This window comes from Panthera tigris, chromosome D1, assembly GCF_018350195.1.
Source record: "Panthera tigris isolate Pti1 chromosome D1, P.tigris_Pti1_mat1.1, whole genome shotgun sequence".
In the NCBI taxonomy this organism is placed as follows: Eukaryota; Metazoa; Chordata; class Mammalia; order Carnivora; family Felidae; genus Panthera; species Panthera tigris.
The window spans coordinates 37,659,630-37,678,969 of NC_056669.1; the positions used below are offsets into that span (position 1 = coordinate 37,659,630).

Here is a 19,340-nt window from a genome sequence, read left to right on the forward strand (position 1 = left end):
ATTCTTCAGTTCTATGATGTCCATTTCTTTCTTATAGTTTCTATATATTTATTGAAGTTTTGCTGTGTTCATTCATACTTCTGAGTTTGGTGAGCATCTTTATGATTATTTTTTTGAACTTTTTATCAGGTAAATTAGTTATCTCCATTTCAATGAGGTTTTTTTTTTTTTTTTTCCCCTGGGGTTTTAGCTTGTGTTTTCCATTTGGAACATATTTTTCTTTCTCCCAATTTTGCTCAAGTCCCTGTGTTTCTATGTATTAGGTGATAAAACAGCTATGTCTCCTTATCTTGCAGGAGTGGCATTGTTTAGGAGATGAGCCTTATCATTTAACCTTGCCCTAGTTTTTGGTTGTCTTTCAAATCTTTGGGATTGTGTAAGCAGCCTGATGTTTTTTTGGTAGGTCCCAGTTGTTGAGGTTGTACCAAGATCTTGAGTGTTACCGGGGGGTGGGGGGGGGATCTTAGTCATCCCCCAGTTGGGGGCCAATTGGAAGCTAGACCCTCAGGTAGCAGCTTTTAAGGTATGCAGATATACACAGTCCTATGGGACTGCAATTGTAGACCTTGCTGGCCTCCAGACCAAGTGATTTGGAGGTGTCCCCTTAGTGACAGTTGTAAAATTTAGGGCTTCAGACAAGTATATGGCTTTTTTTTTTTTTTTTTTTTTTTTTCTGGAGGTACTGGCAAACTATAGTGGGACATAGTGAGAGCTCATAGGTAGTATCCCTCAGCTCTTGTTTTCTGAGAGCATTTCCATAGATTCAGGATGTGTTATAAACCTGAAGCTATAGATCACGTAGTTAGGCCATTCTCAGAAAAAAGGTTGAGGATATATTTAAACCTGCCAACTATACAATGCCCTGAGGGTGGTTGCCTACCAAGAACTGCCTCTCCAATTGTTTCAGACCCACAAGGCCCAGAAACACAATCCCCCTTGGCCACCAGAGCCAGGCACACAGTGGGTGTCCCCTAGTGAGCTACATGCACCAGCTGCCTTTGATGGTTCCAGTGAGGTGGCATGTGGGGGTGGGTTATTTAATCTTTTTAGACTTTAATTTGCTCACTTGTAAAATGAGAATAATAATAGCTAACAGGGTTGGTGTGGGGGCAAAACTCATCTAATAAAAAGTGGTGCATAACCCTGTGCTCACTTACATAATAAATAAGTATTCAGCAATTATTTGTTTCCTTCCCCTTCTCCAAACTTGACAACTAACTGAGTTTATGACTGGCTAGAGTGTGCACAGCAGGGCTGTAGAAATCAGTGTTCTCCGTGACCGGTGCTGCCCTCTTCTGACTGCCCTCCACCTCTACAAGTTATTCAGACTGGAGAGTTGCAGTTAGCTGGGGCAGTAGTCCTGGTTTCTGCTATAAAGATTTTCATTGTGGAAATAGAAGTTTTGGTCCAGTTGACAAAATCTACCATAGGAGAAGGAGAGAGAAGAGATACAATTTAGCTTTAGTAAGTTACCTTTTTTCTTTTTTTACCCCCAGTAAGTAATGTATCTGTGTCATAGAATTAGCTAATGCAGATAACCAAAAAGAACATATTTTAAAATTCTCCAAATCCTGTAACTAAGAGAGAAACACCGTTAAACATCGGTTGTACCTCCAGACCTATGAGTATACGCATGCACACGTACACTTGAAATAGTGGGATAATTATACCTTCCTTTTAAAAATATTGACACTGTATCTTTCTATGCCAATAAACATTTATCTATAACATGATTTTAATGGTACAGTAACTAACAGTATCAACTGTTGTTGGATATTTAGGTCATTTCTGTTTTTTTTTTTTTTTTTTTTTTTTTGCCTTTATAAGCAACGCTGGGATGATTGTCCTTTAATTAAATTATGGTGCATGTGCCTAATTATTTCCATCCTGTTTAGTGTTTCGAGGGCATTGTGAATTCCAGGAATTCTCTATTAAACTTTAAATATTTCCCCTCAAAGGAGAAATGAGATAATGTGTACATGAAGGCTGCAGGACAGGCACTAGCATATATTGTTCTAGTAATTACTTGTTCGTTCCCCTTCCAAAACTTTACTCTGAATTAGCAGGAGGGAGACTTAGTATGTTTTCTAGCATGAGAGGAGAAAGGAGAGAGAAATATAATGCAGAAAAGGTGGTAAAGCAGACTGTTATATTCCATATCTTATTTTTTTTTAATTATTCTGATACAGATTTCATATGGAAAATCCCCTCTTTTTTTAAAGACTGATATATTTTATTTATTGGTACATTTTGCTGGTTATAAAATATATAATAGATAGTATGGAAAAACTAGGCAGGCCTAGAAAAAAGAAATAAAAATCACTATATCCACTAATACTTTAATATATTTTATTCCCTAATTTTTTTTTGTGCATTTATATGTTGATTGTTTTGTTTCTTTGTTTTTCCTCTTAATATTATAGGAACTATTTTCTCTAGTTAAATATTCTTGAAAAATAATGTCATACTCATTATAGCTGTGCCATTCATTTGATCGTGTTTCTAATATTAGGTGTTCAAGTACTGATTTAGTATTTTATTTTTTTTTGTTTTTTTAAAAATGTTTTTTTAACGTTTATTTTTGAGACAGAGACAGAGCATGAACGGGGGAGGGTCAGAGAGAGAGGGAGACACAGAATCTGAAACAGGCTACAGGTTCTGAGCTGTCAGCACAGAGCCCGACACGGGGCTTGAACTCACGGACTGTGAGATCATGACCTGAGCCGAAGTCGGACGCTCAACCCACTGAGCCACCCAGGAGCCCCTGATTTAGTATTTTAAATATAGCTGACATAAATATCTTTTGTTTGCATCTTTATTTCCTTAAAAGAGTATCCTAGGTATATAATTACCATATCAAAGTTTAAACTGTGCATTTTTAAAGAGTTTTGTTACATATTATCAACATTCTTTGGGAAAGTTGATTCAGTTTACCAGCCTAATGTCTTCTCCCCACTGCCCCCGCCAGTTTTACTGAGATATAATTGATATAGAACTTTGCACAAGTTTAAAGTACGCACTATAATGATTTGCTATGTTACATATATTATGAAATGATCACCACAATAAGTTTAGTTAACATCCATCATCTCATATAGTTACAAGTATCTTTTTCCTTGTGATGAGAACTTGTAAAGTGTATTTTCTTAGCAACTTTCAAATATACAATATGAGATTGTTAACCATAGTCATCATGTTTTACGTCACATCCCCAGAACTTATCTTTTAAGTAGAAGTTTGTACCTTTTGACTCCCTTCACCCAGTTTCCCCACCTACTACCTCCTTTTTAATTTGAAAAAGTGTACATCCTTGTTGCAACAAATATTTTTTACCTGAGCTATAAGAATATTCTCTGTAGCTTAATCACTGTGAATATGACAAGTCCTCTTGCAGTCATGACGCAGGTCAAGAATTAAACCTTTGCCAGCCACGAAGTCTTCCATGAGTGCCCTGCTCCAATCCAGTTCACCTTCTAATCCTACTAAAAGTAACCATTATCCTAACTTTTATAATAATCGTCTTGTTGCATTTCTTTATGTTATTATCAAAGTGTATATCCCTAGACTATGGTTTAGCCTTGTTTTTAAATTTAAAATTTTTCCTTTTTTTATGTTTATTTATTTTTGAGAGAGAGAGACGGAGTAAGCAGGGGAGAGGCAGAGAGAGAGGGAGAAACAGAATCTGAAGCAGGCTCTAGGCTCAGAGCTGTCAGCACAGAGCCCAATGTGGGGCTCGAACCCATGAACCGTGAAATCATGACCTGAGTAGAAGTTGGATGCTTAACCAACTGAGCCACCCAGGCGCCCCCAGCCTTGTTGTTTTAATACAGCATTTGATCTTTTTTTTTTTTCTTCCTAATTTTATTTATTTTAGAGAGAGGCGGTGGGGGTGGGGGTAGGGAGTGTGAGCAGGGGGTGGGGGCAGAGAGAGAGGGAGAGAATGAGAATCCCATGCTAATGGTGTGGAGCCTGATATGGGGGCTCAAACTCACAAACCATGATATCATGAGCTGAGCCAAAATCAGAAGTCAGACACTTAACCGTCTGAGCCACACAGGCACCCTGTATTTGATGTGTCTTTTAAGTCTCTCTTAATCTGTAGTCTACCCCTTGCCCATCTCTTTCTTTTCTTGACATTTTATCTGTAGTTTCCCATAGTCCAGATTTTGCTGTTGCATTATGGTATGGTTCAACTTTTTTTCTGTCCTTTTAATTTCTTTCACATGAATTTAGAGGTTTATTCAGATCCAGGTTCAACACCTTTGGCAAGGCTATAGGGGGTATATCAGGAGGGAGGCACATCATTTGTGGCTGATTCTCCTTTGGGGGTATTAGCAACTGTTTTCTGCTCAGCGCCTAGACAGATTAACTCACTGGATTTGCAAAATGGTGGTATTTTAATTTCATGATTTCTTTTTCAGCTGTTAGTTGAACTCTCTCTATAAAGAAACACTTCCTATTGTCTATATTTTGGTTAACCAGCAATCTAGTTTATGTAAGAAAGCCAGGATAAATACTTGGTTCTTTCTTATTAGCCAGTTTTCCTAGTAATGAACTTGCTATCATCCCATGAAGGTGACTAATTTTTTAAAGTATCATTATGAATGTATGTATTTAAACACATTCAACATTTTCTAATCCATTGCAGAAAATATATATATATTTTTAAATGTTTTATTTATTTTTGAGACAGAGACAGAGCATGAGCAGGGGAGGGGCAGAGAGAGAAGGAAACACAGCATCTGAAGCAGGCTCCAGGCTTTGAGCTGTCAGCACGGAGCCCGACGCGGGGCTTGAACTCACAAACCGCAAGATCATGACCTGATCTGAAGTCGGACGCTTAACCGACTGAGTCACCCAGGTGCCCCAGAAAATATTTTTTTGAAGTTTAAATTTCTCATCTTTGGTCAGGGGGAGGCTTTTCAAGTTACCTCCTGAGTTCTTTTGACATAACCCTAATAATCTTCACTATCTGGTGTGAGGTGATATGCCAGACTCATCAGGAAGTCTTGTACATCACCTGCCCCAGACTTAGAACAAGTATTTCTCCAAGAAGTTCTCGTTTCTGTTAGTACGAAATGGTATCACAAACCAGGATGCTGAGGATATTTGCTTACTGGGTGTGTCCTGTTTCGAGGTCTTTTCAGTGAATAGAGGTAGGGAATATTTACATAATTTTAAAGATAAAGTACCTCCTAAATTCATACTGGTGCTTTCAATTTCAATTCAGTGCCAAACATTGTTTACATAGCTTCTTCTCAATTACATGTGTGTCTCGTTTCTTCCATGCCGGGAATCCTGGTTCTCAGAGACACAGGGAATGATATCTATGTTCCCTAACTACTTGTTTCCTTTATCCTCCCAGTCCCAGAATAACAATACTAATCCCACCATCACCAGTACTTACTGGAAAGTTTATTTTTTCTCATTTGCTCTCCCCATTCACCCCACTTTACGAATACATTATATTTCTTTACATTGTCAGCACATATAGCCTTGACACATTCTCCCTTTTGAACACATACTCTCCCTTTTACCTCTGACTTCGACAAGCAGCTCTAAGTTTTGTGCTCACAACCAATTCGCATATGGATGTCTTTCTAGACATTATCATTATTACTATTACTATTATTATTATTAATTATTACTGTCTGAAGTTCCCCTCCAAATATTTCAGCAGGGGCTCATGGGAACCATATTCTGAGTATTTGCATGGTAATCAGAGCTTGTGTCCTTTATGTTTGAAAGTCCGTTTGGCTGGACATAAAACCCCTGGCTCACATGTGATTTTCTTGAGTTTCTTAAATATGTTGCTTATTTTCTTTTGGCATAAAGTTTCAAAGGCTAATGATAAATTAAGTTTCTTTACCTTCTATATCCCTCTTTTTTACTTGGACATTCAAAGGACTTTTTTTCCTTTTCTTTGAAGTGCAGTTATTGCCAGACTATTGTTTCATGTTGTGTGTTCTGGGTCTATATTCTTGCAATTTTTTTAAAATCTTAGTTCTTAGTATTCTGTTTCCTTGTTTTGACTTTTTTCTTCAGGACTTCTGTGTTAGCTCCTCCTTGCCTTTCTTCATCATTTGTCACTTACTCTTGATTCTTTCTTATGTCTTTCTAATTTCATTTTGGTTGTAAATATTTTCCTTTTCTCTATTTCTTTTAACTTGATGTCTGCTATGTTTGTTTCTTCTTCTTTAGTCTTCCTGATGTTTTACTCTTATTTCTAATATGTTCCCAAGTTTTTTCACTCCATTTTTGAGTTTTCTTTTTTTTTTTAATTTAATTTCATTTAACTTTTTATTTAGGTTATTTATTTTTTTCATTTTTGAGTTTTCTAATTCCAACTTATTTTGTTTTTCATGCCTGGTGTTATTTTTTAATGTATTTAGGTTGCTTGAGAAGAGAAAATTTCAGTTTTGTGGGACATTTTCGTTGGATGTGTTATGAGTGCTGCTCATTCTCTTTTTAGGAAAGCGTCTGTGCGACTTGACCTTGATCCTTTTCTAGCTCTCATTCTTAGGTGAAATTAGTTTTCCTGAACTATCAGGATGGTTGTTCAGTTAGAGGGCATGGCTCAAGGTTGGTGTACTCAGAGGTTAGAAGAGTTCATTTCACTGAGCTGCCTCTTGTGTTTTTTGCATGTAGCATTAAAAAATATGAAGTCTTACTTTCTGAGATTTCCTGGCTCTGTCCTGTCTCTCCCACCCAGCACCCTCCCCCCATTTTTTAATCAGAAAGATATTCTCTTCCTTAGTCTTGTTTTGTCTGGACCTTCTCTTCCTTTGTCTCTGTCCTGCTCACCTTTGATTATGTACTTAGCAGAAGTGGTCCCTGGCTGGACTGTTAGGGGAATGCATAAGCGTTACATTGGTTTGGCCCCTTCAGATCTGCTATAGATCCGTTAGACTCCCCAGCTGTTAGTATGGACAGAACCCTTCCTGGTTTACACTTCCGAGATTGACCTGTTGGGCTGTCCTGTAGTGCCAGAAGACGAAGGCCAAAACCAGAAGCAGAATAAACACTAGAAAGTATAAGGCTCGTTTGTGTATAAGAGATTCAGTGTATAAGGTATAAAGTTCTCCTGTTCTCCAGTCCATCTTATATCCATTACTCCCTCTGCTGCTTCCCACAGGTTCATTGACAGCATTCAGCTCTTGTGGCTCTTGGTGGTATTGAAGTTTCACCGAATGCCTTGTACCCATTTCTGTTTTAAATGATTTGTGTGGTTTTAGTTTTACTATCTGGTTGCTATGTTTTTTTTTTTAATTGTTGATTTTATTGAAATGTAATGCACATGCCATAAAATGCACTCTTTTTAAGTGTGTATTCAAATATTTTTAGTATATTCACAAAGTTCTACAACTATCTGATTCCAGAGCATTTTCGTTCTGTTTGTTTTTGTGACTGGTTCTGTGTAGTTTCCACTACCATCTTTCCAGAATATGTTGTAACCAATTTGAATTGAAAGTCTGTCTCTCTTACCCCTGACCTGTTGTGTTTCCACTCTCCAGGAGTAATCCTTGTTAATAGGTCCCTGCCGAAACACTGTTAACTTTGTACTTGTGCCAGTCTTGAATCCAAACTATTTCCCAGACTATCTAATGTCAGAAAGGAAGCTTGACCTTCTGTGTTTTTTTCCCTAATTTGTTGTTGGTTATGAGTTCGTGAGTTTTGTTGTTTTCAATGGTGTGAGTCATATGATCACTTAATTTTATATAACTACAGTGGCCATTCTAATATTTTTCTCATGTTTTTCCATTAGTTCTCTAAGAAGTTGATTTTTATACATGAGAGGTAGGAGATAGAATACTTTATTTAAAAAACAGAGAAAGATTCAGTCCAGAAGAATTAAGTTCTTTCCAGCCACAGCTTATTTTTAAGACCAAATATTTCTCAGTCTGTTCTGCAGATGTAGATTTAAGTATTTGAGGGTAGAGATAGTAATTTATTCTGGTATTCTGTGCTTTTATACTTGTTCCATCTTTTTTCTTAAAAATAATTATGTGGCTAAAATAGAAGCAAGTCATTACGATTGCAAAGCATTTTACAAATATTCAGATTAAATGAGGTGAAGAGGAAGGGAGGTGGAGAAGCATGGTCCAGTAAGAAACTAGATAGATGTTGTCCCTGCACATGGAGCTGGTGATTTCAGTCTAATATAATAAATTATGTTTGAGTTGAACTTGAAATGTAGGTAGGAAAAAATTAGTGCTTTAAAATGCTTAAGTATCAGGGTGCCTGGGTGGCTCAGTTGGTTAAGCATCTGACTTTTGATTTCAGGTCATGATCTCACAGTCTGTGACATTGAGCTCCATGCCGGGCTCCACACTGAGCATCAAGCCTGCTTAGGATCCTCTCTCTCTCTCTCTCTCTCTCCCTCCCTCCCTCCCTCCCTCCCTCCCTCTCTCTCTCCCTCCCTCCCTCCCTCCCTCCCTCCCTCCCTCCCTCCCTCTCTCCCTCTCTCCCTCTCTCCCACTCTCCCACTCTCCCTCCCTCCCTCTCTCCCTATCCATCTCCCTCTCCCCCTCCCTTGCTTGCACACTCACTCTCTCAAAAAATAAAACTTAAAATGTTGATCTTCATATATGTAATCACATTTAATTTTTATAACAGCTGTATAAGGAAGTCATGGTAAGAATGTATCTTCCTGTTTTATAAAGAACATGTAGCAAAGAGTAGTTGTGTTAAGATGTCCCAAGCCATTGAAATTTTCCCATGGAGTTTTCCTATTCATTAATAACATGTGTCCTCTTTCATGCTATTGGATATTCTGCGGCACTTTTCGATGTATGTTTACATACAATGGGTGTACACTAATTTATGAATTCCTGTTGTGTGTGCTTTTTTTCCCAGGCAAAGGGTGGAGGTTATGAAAGTGAAGATGCGTATCAAAATGCAGAACTCGTTTTTCTGGATATCCACAATATTCATGTTATGAGAGAATCATTACGAAAACTTAAGGAGATTGTGTACCCTAACATTGAGGAGACTCACTGGTTGTCTAACTTGGAATCTACTCACTGGCTTGAACATATTAAGGTTAGGTGTATGTTGTTATTTCTTGTATTATTGTGGAAAATCCAGCAAAGACTTTCTCTGTCCTTTTGTCTGTTTGTCACTTTTCATACAATTGAAATTAAGGTGAAAGTCTCTTTCTATACACTGAAAAATTGCTAGCTGCTTTGATGATTAGAACTACTTCTAAGGTGTGTTGCTTGAGTGAATTAGTTTCCTATACTGTGCATCTGGTTCTGTTGTAATCTATTCTTTCCCTCTTACCACCGCCTCCCAGAATTCTACCCACCATTTTAAAGGACATTATACTGTTGTCTTTCTTTTTGGTTTTAACTCAAGATCAACTTCAGAAGAGGTAATTCTTTTGCAGTGTCTGCATATTTTAAAAAATAACTGAAATTATTTTAAATACCATTTAAATTGACATAGTAATATTTTGATCTGCTGAGCAGTTTTCAGAAAATGCAGACTTCTATAGGCACGTACATATTAATATGATGAAATAAAGGGAAAGGAGATTTTTCGTGTTAAGGAGCAGACTTGTACTCACATTAGAATCTCTAAAATTCAGACAAAATTGAAGGCCAATTTGACCTCATGAAAATTAGAGACTATTTTTATTGCCTGATACAGAAAGGTAGCTTACTCTAAAGTTTTATACTGTGCTTGCTGTAAGCGCTGTGACATACATCAAACCGGTAAAGTCAAAGCTATAGGAGCTATAGAATACATTAAGAGAGATCCAATATTATTGCTTTCATAGCTATTCTAATTTGGTGAAGTAAGCACTGTTTAAGTAATGTATAGGACTTCATTTGGCGAATTATTTTTATTTAAATAGATGATGTTGGAATATTTGAAGATTCTTAGAAACAGACCTCTTACAATTTAATCCTTCTTTTCTCTCACTCATACTGTTGATTTGTATAGAACCCAAAGGCACCCTTCATTTGGCTCTTTCATTGTGCAGATTAATAGCCTGCATATATGACGTTTTTCTAGTTCTAAAGGCAAAATGTTATAGATATTCTTCCACTTACAAGAATTCTTTTTAGGAAGGGACTGGTGTTTTTTCTCCACATATTATTGAGATAATCATCCGTAGTAAAACTGTGTTAGTTAATTTTAAAGAAGGAAGTACTTACTTTGTTAAAAATTTCCTTAAAAAAAAATCTGTTTTGCAGCTTATTCTTGCAGGGGCTCTTAGGATCGCTGACAAAGTAGAGTCAGGAAAGACGTCTGTGGTTGTGCACTGCAGCGACGGATGGGACCGAACAGCTCAGCTAACTTCCCTTGCCATGCTCATGTTAGATGGCTACTATCGAAGCATCCGAGGCTTTGAAGTCCTTGTGGAAAAAGAATGGCTAAGCTTTGGACATCGATTTCAGCTTGTGAGTAAAGAACCTTGACTTGATCTATCTATCACAGGCATTTCTCATATGGCGTGTGAAAACAATGCCTTTTATTCATTAGATACTCATCTAAAACTTACCCCTTTATACTAAACGGATAAACTTCTAGAGGGAACTTTGTTAGTTTTGGAAAGCATTAGGATGTCCTCTCTTGGCTGTGTAGGTCTGGTGTCTGGTTCGGTCCCTTCTGTGATCACTACCAGGGGAAACATTAGATGCCATGCGTTGACTTCCACAAGGTGTCTCTACCATTAAATGCAGTTCGGTTTGGCATGAATGGTTATGGAATTACAAGGCACTTCTAATCTTTCCTGTAGATGTAAAAGAAGCCAAGAATTGTTTAATTATTATTCTTTAAAAAATTTTTTTTTAATGCTTATTTTTGAGAGTGAGACAGAGACAGTGTGAGCAGGGAGGACAGAGAGAGAGGGAGACACAGAATCTGAAGCAAGTGGGGCTTGAACTTGGGAACGGCGAGATCATGACCTGAGCCGAAGTCAGACACTTAACTGAGCCACCCAGGTGCCCCTAATTATTATTCTTAATTTAAGAATACTTCAAAGTAGCAGTGCTCACACAGGAACAGGGTCTTAAAAAAAAAAAAAAAAAAATTAGGCTGGGACCAAAAGAAGTATCAGAGAAAAAAATAAAACTTTCACTCAGAGTTGGGAATAAAACAGCTTTTTGATTATCCTTCTTCAAGTACTGACACTGTAATGACCATATATATGGAGAGTATTATAGTTAGTTTTATAGAAATGACAAATTTTTGTGCCCTCTATTTGCCTCCACATTTATTTTGATGTTTTTGTTGTTTTCAGATCTGAGTTGGCAAGACCTCAGAGGCCAGACATTCATTGTTGAATGTCTTCTGTGGTATCCCCATGAAATGATTATTTAGTTTCTTCATTAACACCTCCAGAAATCAGCAGTCTCTTCCTCAGGCTATCTGGTCTCACTCTAGAAAGTATACCCACTAGAAAGTTCTTCCTCATAGTGAACTAAAATTTCCTTCCCATTCTCTTACATTCCCCTTTGAAGACAAGAACAAATATAACTGTTTATCCAAATAAGATAGCCCTTCAAGTATTTGGAAATAGCTCTCTGCCCACTTCATGCATAAATTTCAATTCTTCTGGCTAAACATTCTTTTTTCTTTTTTTTTCCTCAATCTTTTCCCATCTTAATCCCCTCTTCACTCAAGTTGTCTGGACTTTGATCATGCCTTACTTCAAGTGTGGTACCCAGAACTAATCACAGTTCCCGAAGCAGAGGAATGGGGTTATTATAGCCCTTTCAAAGGATACTAAGCTTTCAAATTTGCTTTTCTGTTACATGATACTTTGGATTCAATTCCTGTACCTGTTAATTAAATAAACATTCAAGTGGTTTTTAGCTGTGTTTCTGTTAAAGACTAAATTTGCAATCCGAAAAGTTGGGAACAGTAACCTGGTAGGCCTTGGTTCTCTTGTATTGCTTATCTGTGTTAGTTGTAATCATAGAACTTAGAGAGTGAGCAGTAGGAATATTTTCCCAAAAAAGAGAAACAAGGTGGGGAAAAGTCTAGGTGGGATTGAGTTTGGCAAGAGTGGAGTTTAAGGGGGTGGGAGGAGTTAAGAGAGTCACGGAGAGGAGAGTTAGATTGTCAGAGGTGTTGAAGCCACTGAGAGCTTAGTTCCTGGCAGCATTTTCTAGATTAGATGAAAGACTTTCTGAAAGATGTTTGCCCAGACACTGTCTCTAATGTTAACCTTTACTATTCTGTGGTTACCAGGGTGTCCCAGCAGTGTTTATAAATACAGATGACCCTTGCACAATGCACAGTGCAGGGGTTGGGGTGCAGTCAAAAATCCACATATAACTGTTGATTCTTCCCCAAAACTTAACTCCTTATATAGCCTATGGTTGACCGGAAGGGAGCCTTACTGATAATGTAATCAGTCAACACATTTTTTTGTATGTTGTAGGTATTATATACTGTATTCTGAAAGTAAGCTAGAGAAAAGAAAATGTTATGAAGAAAATTGTAAGGAAGAGAAAATACACTTACAGTACTATAAAAAAAATCCACGTCAGTGAACCTGTGCTGTTCAGCCTGTGTTGTTCAAGATTGACCTGTAACTTGAAAGAAACAGACATTTAAGGGTAGTCAGCTCTTTTGAACTTGAACTGTTAAATAAAATTGGGCATCTGGAGTATCTTTTCAGATGGCTTACATTTTTCAGTTCTCTCTAAAATATACTTACCATGAAAAAAAACATGGGAAAAAAATCCCCTCTTACTTCAAAGAATGAAGTTTTTTTTTTTTTTTAAATGTTTTTATTTATTTTTGAGACAGAGAGAGACAGATCATGAGTGGGTTAGGGGCAGAGAGAGAGGGAGACACAGAATCCAAAGCAGGCTCCAGGCTCTGAGCTGTCAGCACAGAGCCCAACGCGGGGCTCGAACTCATGGACTGTGAGATCATGACCTGAGCTGAAGTCAGACGCTCAACCGACTGAGCCACCCAGGCGCCCCTAAAGAATGAAGTTTTAATCAGCCAAAGCTGCCCATGTTCATATAAATGTGACCAAAATAGTAGACATTTCAGACTGTTGGAATTTTCTGTGGATTCCTAAATTGCTAACTCTGGATTCCTACTCCATTTTTTGCCCATAGTTTTTCTGAAAGCAGAATTTGACAATTAAGGGACAGCTGGTAAAGAGGATACGCACACCTTGTTAATGTAGGGTGATGCTTCTCAAACTTTTCAATTTCAGGACCTCTTTCCATTGTTAACAGTTATTGATGACTCCTAAGAACTTTGCATATATGGTTTATAACTACCAATATTTGCTGCCATTATAGAAATTAAATTTTTAAAAAATGTTTAAATATTAATTAAAGAAATGATAAATTGTCTTAGTCTGCTTGGGCTTCTGTAACATAATACCACAAACTGGGTGGGTTGCAAATTTCAACAGAAATTTATTTCTCACATTCATGAAGGCTAGAAATCCAAGACCAGGGTGCCAGCATAGTTTGGGTCCATTGAAGGTTGTATTCTAGGTTGTAGATTGTCAGCCTCTCATGGTGACCTCACATGGTAAAGAGAACTAAGAACCTCTGTGGGGTCTTTTTTTTTTTTAAGGTTTTTTTTTTTTTTAATTTTTTTTGAGAGAGAGTGTATGTGTACATGTGTACATGCATGCACGAGGTGGGGAAGGGCAGAGAGAGAGGGGGACAGAGGATCCGGAGCAGGCCCTGCACTGACGGCAGAGAGCCTGATGCAGGGCTCGAACTCGTGAACTGTGAGATCATGAGCTGAGCCAAAGGCAGATGCTTAACCATTTAAAATTTACTTATTTTGAGAGAGAGAGAGAGAGAGACAGAGAGACAGAGAGAGACAGAGACAGAGAATCCCAAGCAGGCTCTGCACTGAAAGCACAGAGCTCAACATGGGCTTGATCCCACGAACCAACTATGAGGTCACGACTGGAGCCAAAATGAAGTCAGACATTCAACTGACTGAGCCACCCAGGCATTCCTGGGGGCTTTTGATAAGAGTGCTAATCCCACTTACTGGAGTTCTACCCTTATGACTAGGAGCTCCCAGACAAATGACTCCTGCCATTACATTGGGCATTATGATTTCAGCATGAATTTTGGGGTACACAAACATCAAACCGTGGTACTACTATATGTTATCCTAGATGATTTTATTTATTTATTTATTTATTTATTTATTTATTTATTTATTTATTTAATTTATTTATTTATTACTTTATTTTCACTCTCTACACCCCATATGGGGCTCGACTCACAACCCTGAGACCAAGATACAGACTCCGTGGACTGAGCCAGCCAGGTGCTCCCAACCTAAATAACATTTTAAAGAAAACTAACTATATTTTCCGAAACAACAACAAAAGAATTTATTGCAAAGAGTGGCATTGTTTTACATCTTTTGCAAATTTCCTTCAGGTCTGGCTTATTAGAAGATGGCTGAATTTCACAACTACTTCAGCATTCAGTTTTCTGCAATGTTGCTGTTGCTTGAAGGCAGTGAGGAAAATCTGACTTTTGAGGAAAACCACACAGAGATATGTAGGTTCAGAATCAGAGAGTGTCCTCATAGATTTTTATAGGGAATTGTGGATATTCTTTTTTTTTTTTTTTTAATGTTTATTTCGAGTGAGAGCACATGCGTGCACGAGAGCAGGGGAGGGGCAGAGAGACAGGTAGAGAAAGCATCCCAAGCAGGCTCTGCGCTGTTAGTGCTTAACCTACAGAGCCACCCAGGCGCCCCTGGATATTCTCTAATACTGTGCCAAAATTTAACAACTGCTAATTTCTTCTATGATCCTTGTAATGTGGAGTCCAAAACTAAATCCATGAGGTTTTCACTATTTGTTCCATTAAATTCCATTGGTCTGTCTTGTACTTGGAATACATTTTTTCTTTTACCCATGCGTGATTCTGTAACATCATGTATTGGTTCTTTGGAAAGGACTGGCTTACTGACTTATCCAGCTCTTCCAATGTTAATGAATTTCATTACATAATATCATAATATCCCATTTGTTAATATCACCAATGATTTTATCAGCAAAGTTTGTATAGCATTAAACTTAATGTGGCAGGTAGTTTTCCACAAATCTAATTTGCGCTCAAAGCTTGAATTTTGTCATCGTTTTTCTCTTTTTTTTTTTTAATTTTTTTTAATGTTTATTTATTTTTGAGACAGAGAGAGACAGAGCATGAACGGGGGAGGGTCAGAGAGAGGGAGACACAGAATCTGAAGCAGGCTCCAGGCTCTGAGCTATCAGCATAGAGCCAGACGCGGGGCTCGAACTCACTCACGGACTGCGAGATCGTGACCTGAGCTGAAGTCGGACGCTTAACCGACTGAGCCACCCAGGCGCCCCTGTCATCGTTTTTCTTGAAATGACGCATTCATTTTGTACATTTAAAATAAATGTCTGTGGGATATTCAAGTCTTAATAGCCATAGTTCATATATTAGTTGTTCCTTCAAGTTAAAATGACGTTGCATGAAAAAGTAGTGTTTGTATCATCAACTTCAATTTACACTAGAAGAACATCATGCGTATTTTCCACTTTGTTACACAGGACGTTAAAAACAAAACAAAACAAAACAACTGTCCTTAAGGGGAGAGATTTTTAAAAAAAATTTTTTAATGTTTATTTATTTTTGACAGAGAGAGAGAGCACAAGCAGGGGAGGGCAGAGAGAGAGGGAGACACAGAATCCGAAGCAGGCTCCAGGTCCTGAGCTGTCAGCACAGAGCCTGATGCGGGGCCTGAACTCGTGAACCGTGAGATCGTGACCTGAGCCGAAGTCGGACGCTCAACCTATTGAGCCACCCAGGCGCCCCAAGGGGAGAGATTCAATAAGCTTAATTTTTACTGCTTCATCAGGGAAACTGGCTTTTTCCCCTTTCACTTAACGGCAAGTGTATGGCAAGGGGGAATATAACACTGCTAGTGCAGCTTGACCGCAGTGCCTTGCTTCATTTCCCCTAAAGTCCCCGAAGTTTTATCCTTCATCACTTTTGCACCATTACTACAAACGTCAATGCACTGAAAGAGGCAAACAATGTCTTAGTATCATTATGAAAATAGTTTGGACCTCACAGAGTTCCCCAGCCCCCCACGTGAGCCCTAGAAATCTATGGACCATATTTTTAGAATCCCTGCTTTGGAGTGTAGAGGGTCTGTTTCAGTCATCTAGGGCAAAGGTCCTTAGAAGAGAGAAAAAAAAACAAAACAAAACAGAAAGCAGGTGAGTACATGCTTGGAAGGTAGATGTCAAGCATTCTTTAAAGGTTTTCGAAAGTTTGTGTTAACGTGATTCTTCTTGATAAAGACGGATGAGACCTAAGATACAGCAGAGTGTCACACACTGGCCAGAAGTGTTAAAGGAGGAGGTTGCTTCCTGAGGCTTTTGTACAAGTGACTGTTAATATTTAGGGAATATTAAATCTCTGGGACGAAACATCAGGTTCTGAGATCTGACTGCTGCTGTCTCTATTACTAACTGTTTAGATTTGGGTCTCATTTATTAAACAATGTTGTATTCCTGTGACAAGCATGTCAGAAAATAATCTGGCAGTTTGTACATCATAATGGTAATAGAGACTTCTATCTGGTAAAATTATGAGTGATTTCTATTTTCCTTGCTGTGACTCTTTTTAAAAGAGTTTGAACCTTAAAGAATATTGAGCCAGTATTACTTTTATTGGAAAATAAAATTATTTCCATGAAAAAGAAAAGTCCCACAAGCTCATTCAGTATTTCATTTTGCTCTTTCTCCTTCAGAGACTTGGCCATGGAGATAAGAACCACGCAGACGCAGACCGATCGCCTGTTTTTCTTCAGTTTATTGACTGTGTCTGGCAAATGACAAGACAGGTAACTTATCTAGGAAAGTCATTCTTCCATCTTTCTTTTAAGCCATCCAGAATTGGGAGATTTGGTCAATGATTATCCTACATTTCATGTAAAATGGAAATTCTTGTAAGATTTCTCGGTAAGTTAAAGAGTATCATTTGCAGATAGCAATAAAACTTGACAGTTTGATCCATTAGCACTTCAGCCAGAAGAATCAATAATAACCCAAGAGGTTTCCTCCCTCATTTTGCACAAGTAGTTAAGTCATGGCAGCATATTTACTCAGAAGCTCATCTATACATTGCTAAGAACGGTAGAGGTAAAGAAATGAATAGGCTAGGTAACTCTAGCAAAATAAAATCCTATTTTAAGTAATTTTAATGGAAAAATATGCTTATTTAAAAAAAACTTTAATGTTTATTTACTTTTGAGAGAGACAGACAGAGGCATGAGCGGGGCAGGGGCAGAGGGAGGAGAGGGAGACACAGAATCCAAAGCAGGCTCCAGGCTCCGAGCTGTTAGCACAGAGCCTGACGTGGGTTTCGAATTCACAAACTGCGAGATCATGATCTGAGCCGAAGTTGGATGCTTAACCGACTGAGCCACCCAGCTCCCCTAGTAATTTCGTTTTATTTTAAAAAAATTTTTATTAAAAAATTTTTCTTTTTAATGTTTATTTCTGAGAGACAGAGCATAAGCAGGGAAGGAGCAGAGAGAGAGGGAGACACAGAATCCAAAGCAGACTCCAGGCTCTGAGCTGTCAGCATAGAGCCAGATGCGGGACTTGAACTCGTGAACTGCAAGATCATGACCTGAGCCGAAGTCGGGTGCCCAACTGACTGAGCCACCCAGGCGCCCCCACCCCCCACCCCAAGTAATTGTAATGGAAAAATATGTTTAGATGTTTAGAGCTGCCAAAATTGCCAAAGGCAAAATTCATTACTCCACAAGTTTAGGAATAACAGACCCAGGGGATACAGAAACACCAAGATCAGACCATTCACACACAAGAAAAGGAGATTTGGGGAGAAATCTCAGAAAAGTGGTAAAGTGGTAAAGCAGATAATGCCATAATGGATTAGAAATATCTAGTTCTGAATATGGTTTTACCTAATTTTAGGAAGTGTTACAAATTATCTACCCATATGTGGGGATGAATATGCTTGAAAAAAATGTAATTTTATTTTTGTTTATGATATTCAATTCGCAGTTTCCTACAGCATTTGAATTCAATGAATATTTTCTCATCACCATTTTGGACCATCTATATAGCTGTTTATTTGGAACATTCCTTTGTAACAGCGAACAGCAGAGAGGAAAAGAGGTAAAATATGAGCCATGACCCTCCCCCCTTTACTCCCAGTATGTGTGATGTTTCCTAGACTAGGGTGGATTCTCTGATAGATTTCAACTTAACAGTTCTTTGGGATGATGTCTTTGGCCATATTTTCTTTCACATGTTGTAAGGTCCATATATCTGAACCTGATTTAGTTTTCAAGTACCTCTGTTACAAGGCGGAAGGTACCAGCTAGCTGTCAGGTGAGCTTATGGGTAAAAGTAGTGCCTGAACTGAAGTTCTGTGTAATCTTCAGAGCACCAGTGCTACTCGTTAGTCCCTACAGGATGGAAATCCTTCCAAGCAGGTACAGAAAAATGCTGTTAGCAAAAAATATACATATGAATGAACGGACAGCTCAAATCCCCAGATGCCTTCTGCATACATATGAGCCATCTCAGGTTTTTTTTTTTTTTTTTTTAATTGTAAAACAATACTGTAAAACATCCAAACACTGAAGAGATACTATGTAGAAAGTGTATGTTGCCCCACTTCACCAGAGATAATCACTGTTAAGTGGTCGGGATTCTTTAGAGGAAGCTGTGTGACGATTACATTTCAAATTTTACTTCTGACTTCCTCAAAATACATCTGTCCTGTGTATGAAATTCCAAATCATCTTGGTGTCTCCTTCTGCATCACTTCACTCTAAAAATGTGGTTGTAAACGAGTTTATTCAGGCTCTTCTCTAAAGCATCGTGGCAGAGTGCTTGCTCTGGAGCCGGGCTGCCTGGGTTGAGATCTTGGATCTCTCCCTTACTGTGCAACCCTGGGCAGGTTAATTTCTGCTTCGGTAAATTAGGGAAAATACTATTGTGTGAGAGTTAACTAAAATGAACTACAAAGCACTACAGTGACTGCCATGTAGTAGACCGTAAGCTCCTTGAAGACGGATATTAAAAATTTTGTTACACCGTATCTTCAGTGTCCAGCATGCAGTCAGTATTCCCGTGCATGGGGACCACTCAAGAACTTACCAAATGTTAGCTAATTAAAAATACCTAGATTCCAGAGATCCTTCTCCTCTCTTGGGAGCCTTGAATAGAATTTAACTCTGTCTTGATTTTTGAAAAAGAAACTTTTTGGGGGGAGATAATTTGTAGTCCATAAAATTAAAATGAAAATTTAAGTACTTTTCAGAACATCTACAGAGTCGTACAAGGATCAGCATCACTGACTTGA

General features: G+C 38.2%; 1 protein-coding gene across 5 annotated transcripts in view; it reads left to right on the forward strand.

The window, feature by feature from the left end:
* MTMR2 (myotubularin related protein 2) overlaps positions 1-19,340 on the forward strand; it is a 116,826-nt gene that overhangs the window by 94,720 nt on the left and 2,766 nt on the right. For all 5 annotated transcript variants that reach the window (XM_007079043.3, XM_007079042.3, XM_042959501.1 and 2 more), the window contains 4 exons: positions 8,857-9,042; positions 10,203-10,409; positions 16,750-16,842; positions 18,032-18,145. In XM_007079043.3, coding sequence (XP_007079105.2) covers positions 8,857-9,042; positions 10,203-10,409; positions 16,750-16,842; positions 18,032-18,145 — 600 coding nt within the window. The remainder of the gene's footprint in view (positions 1-8,856; positions 9,043-10,202; positions 10,410-16,749; positions 16,843-18,031; positions 18,146-19,340) is intronic.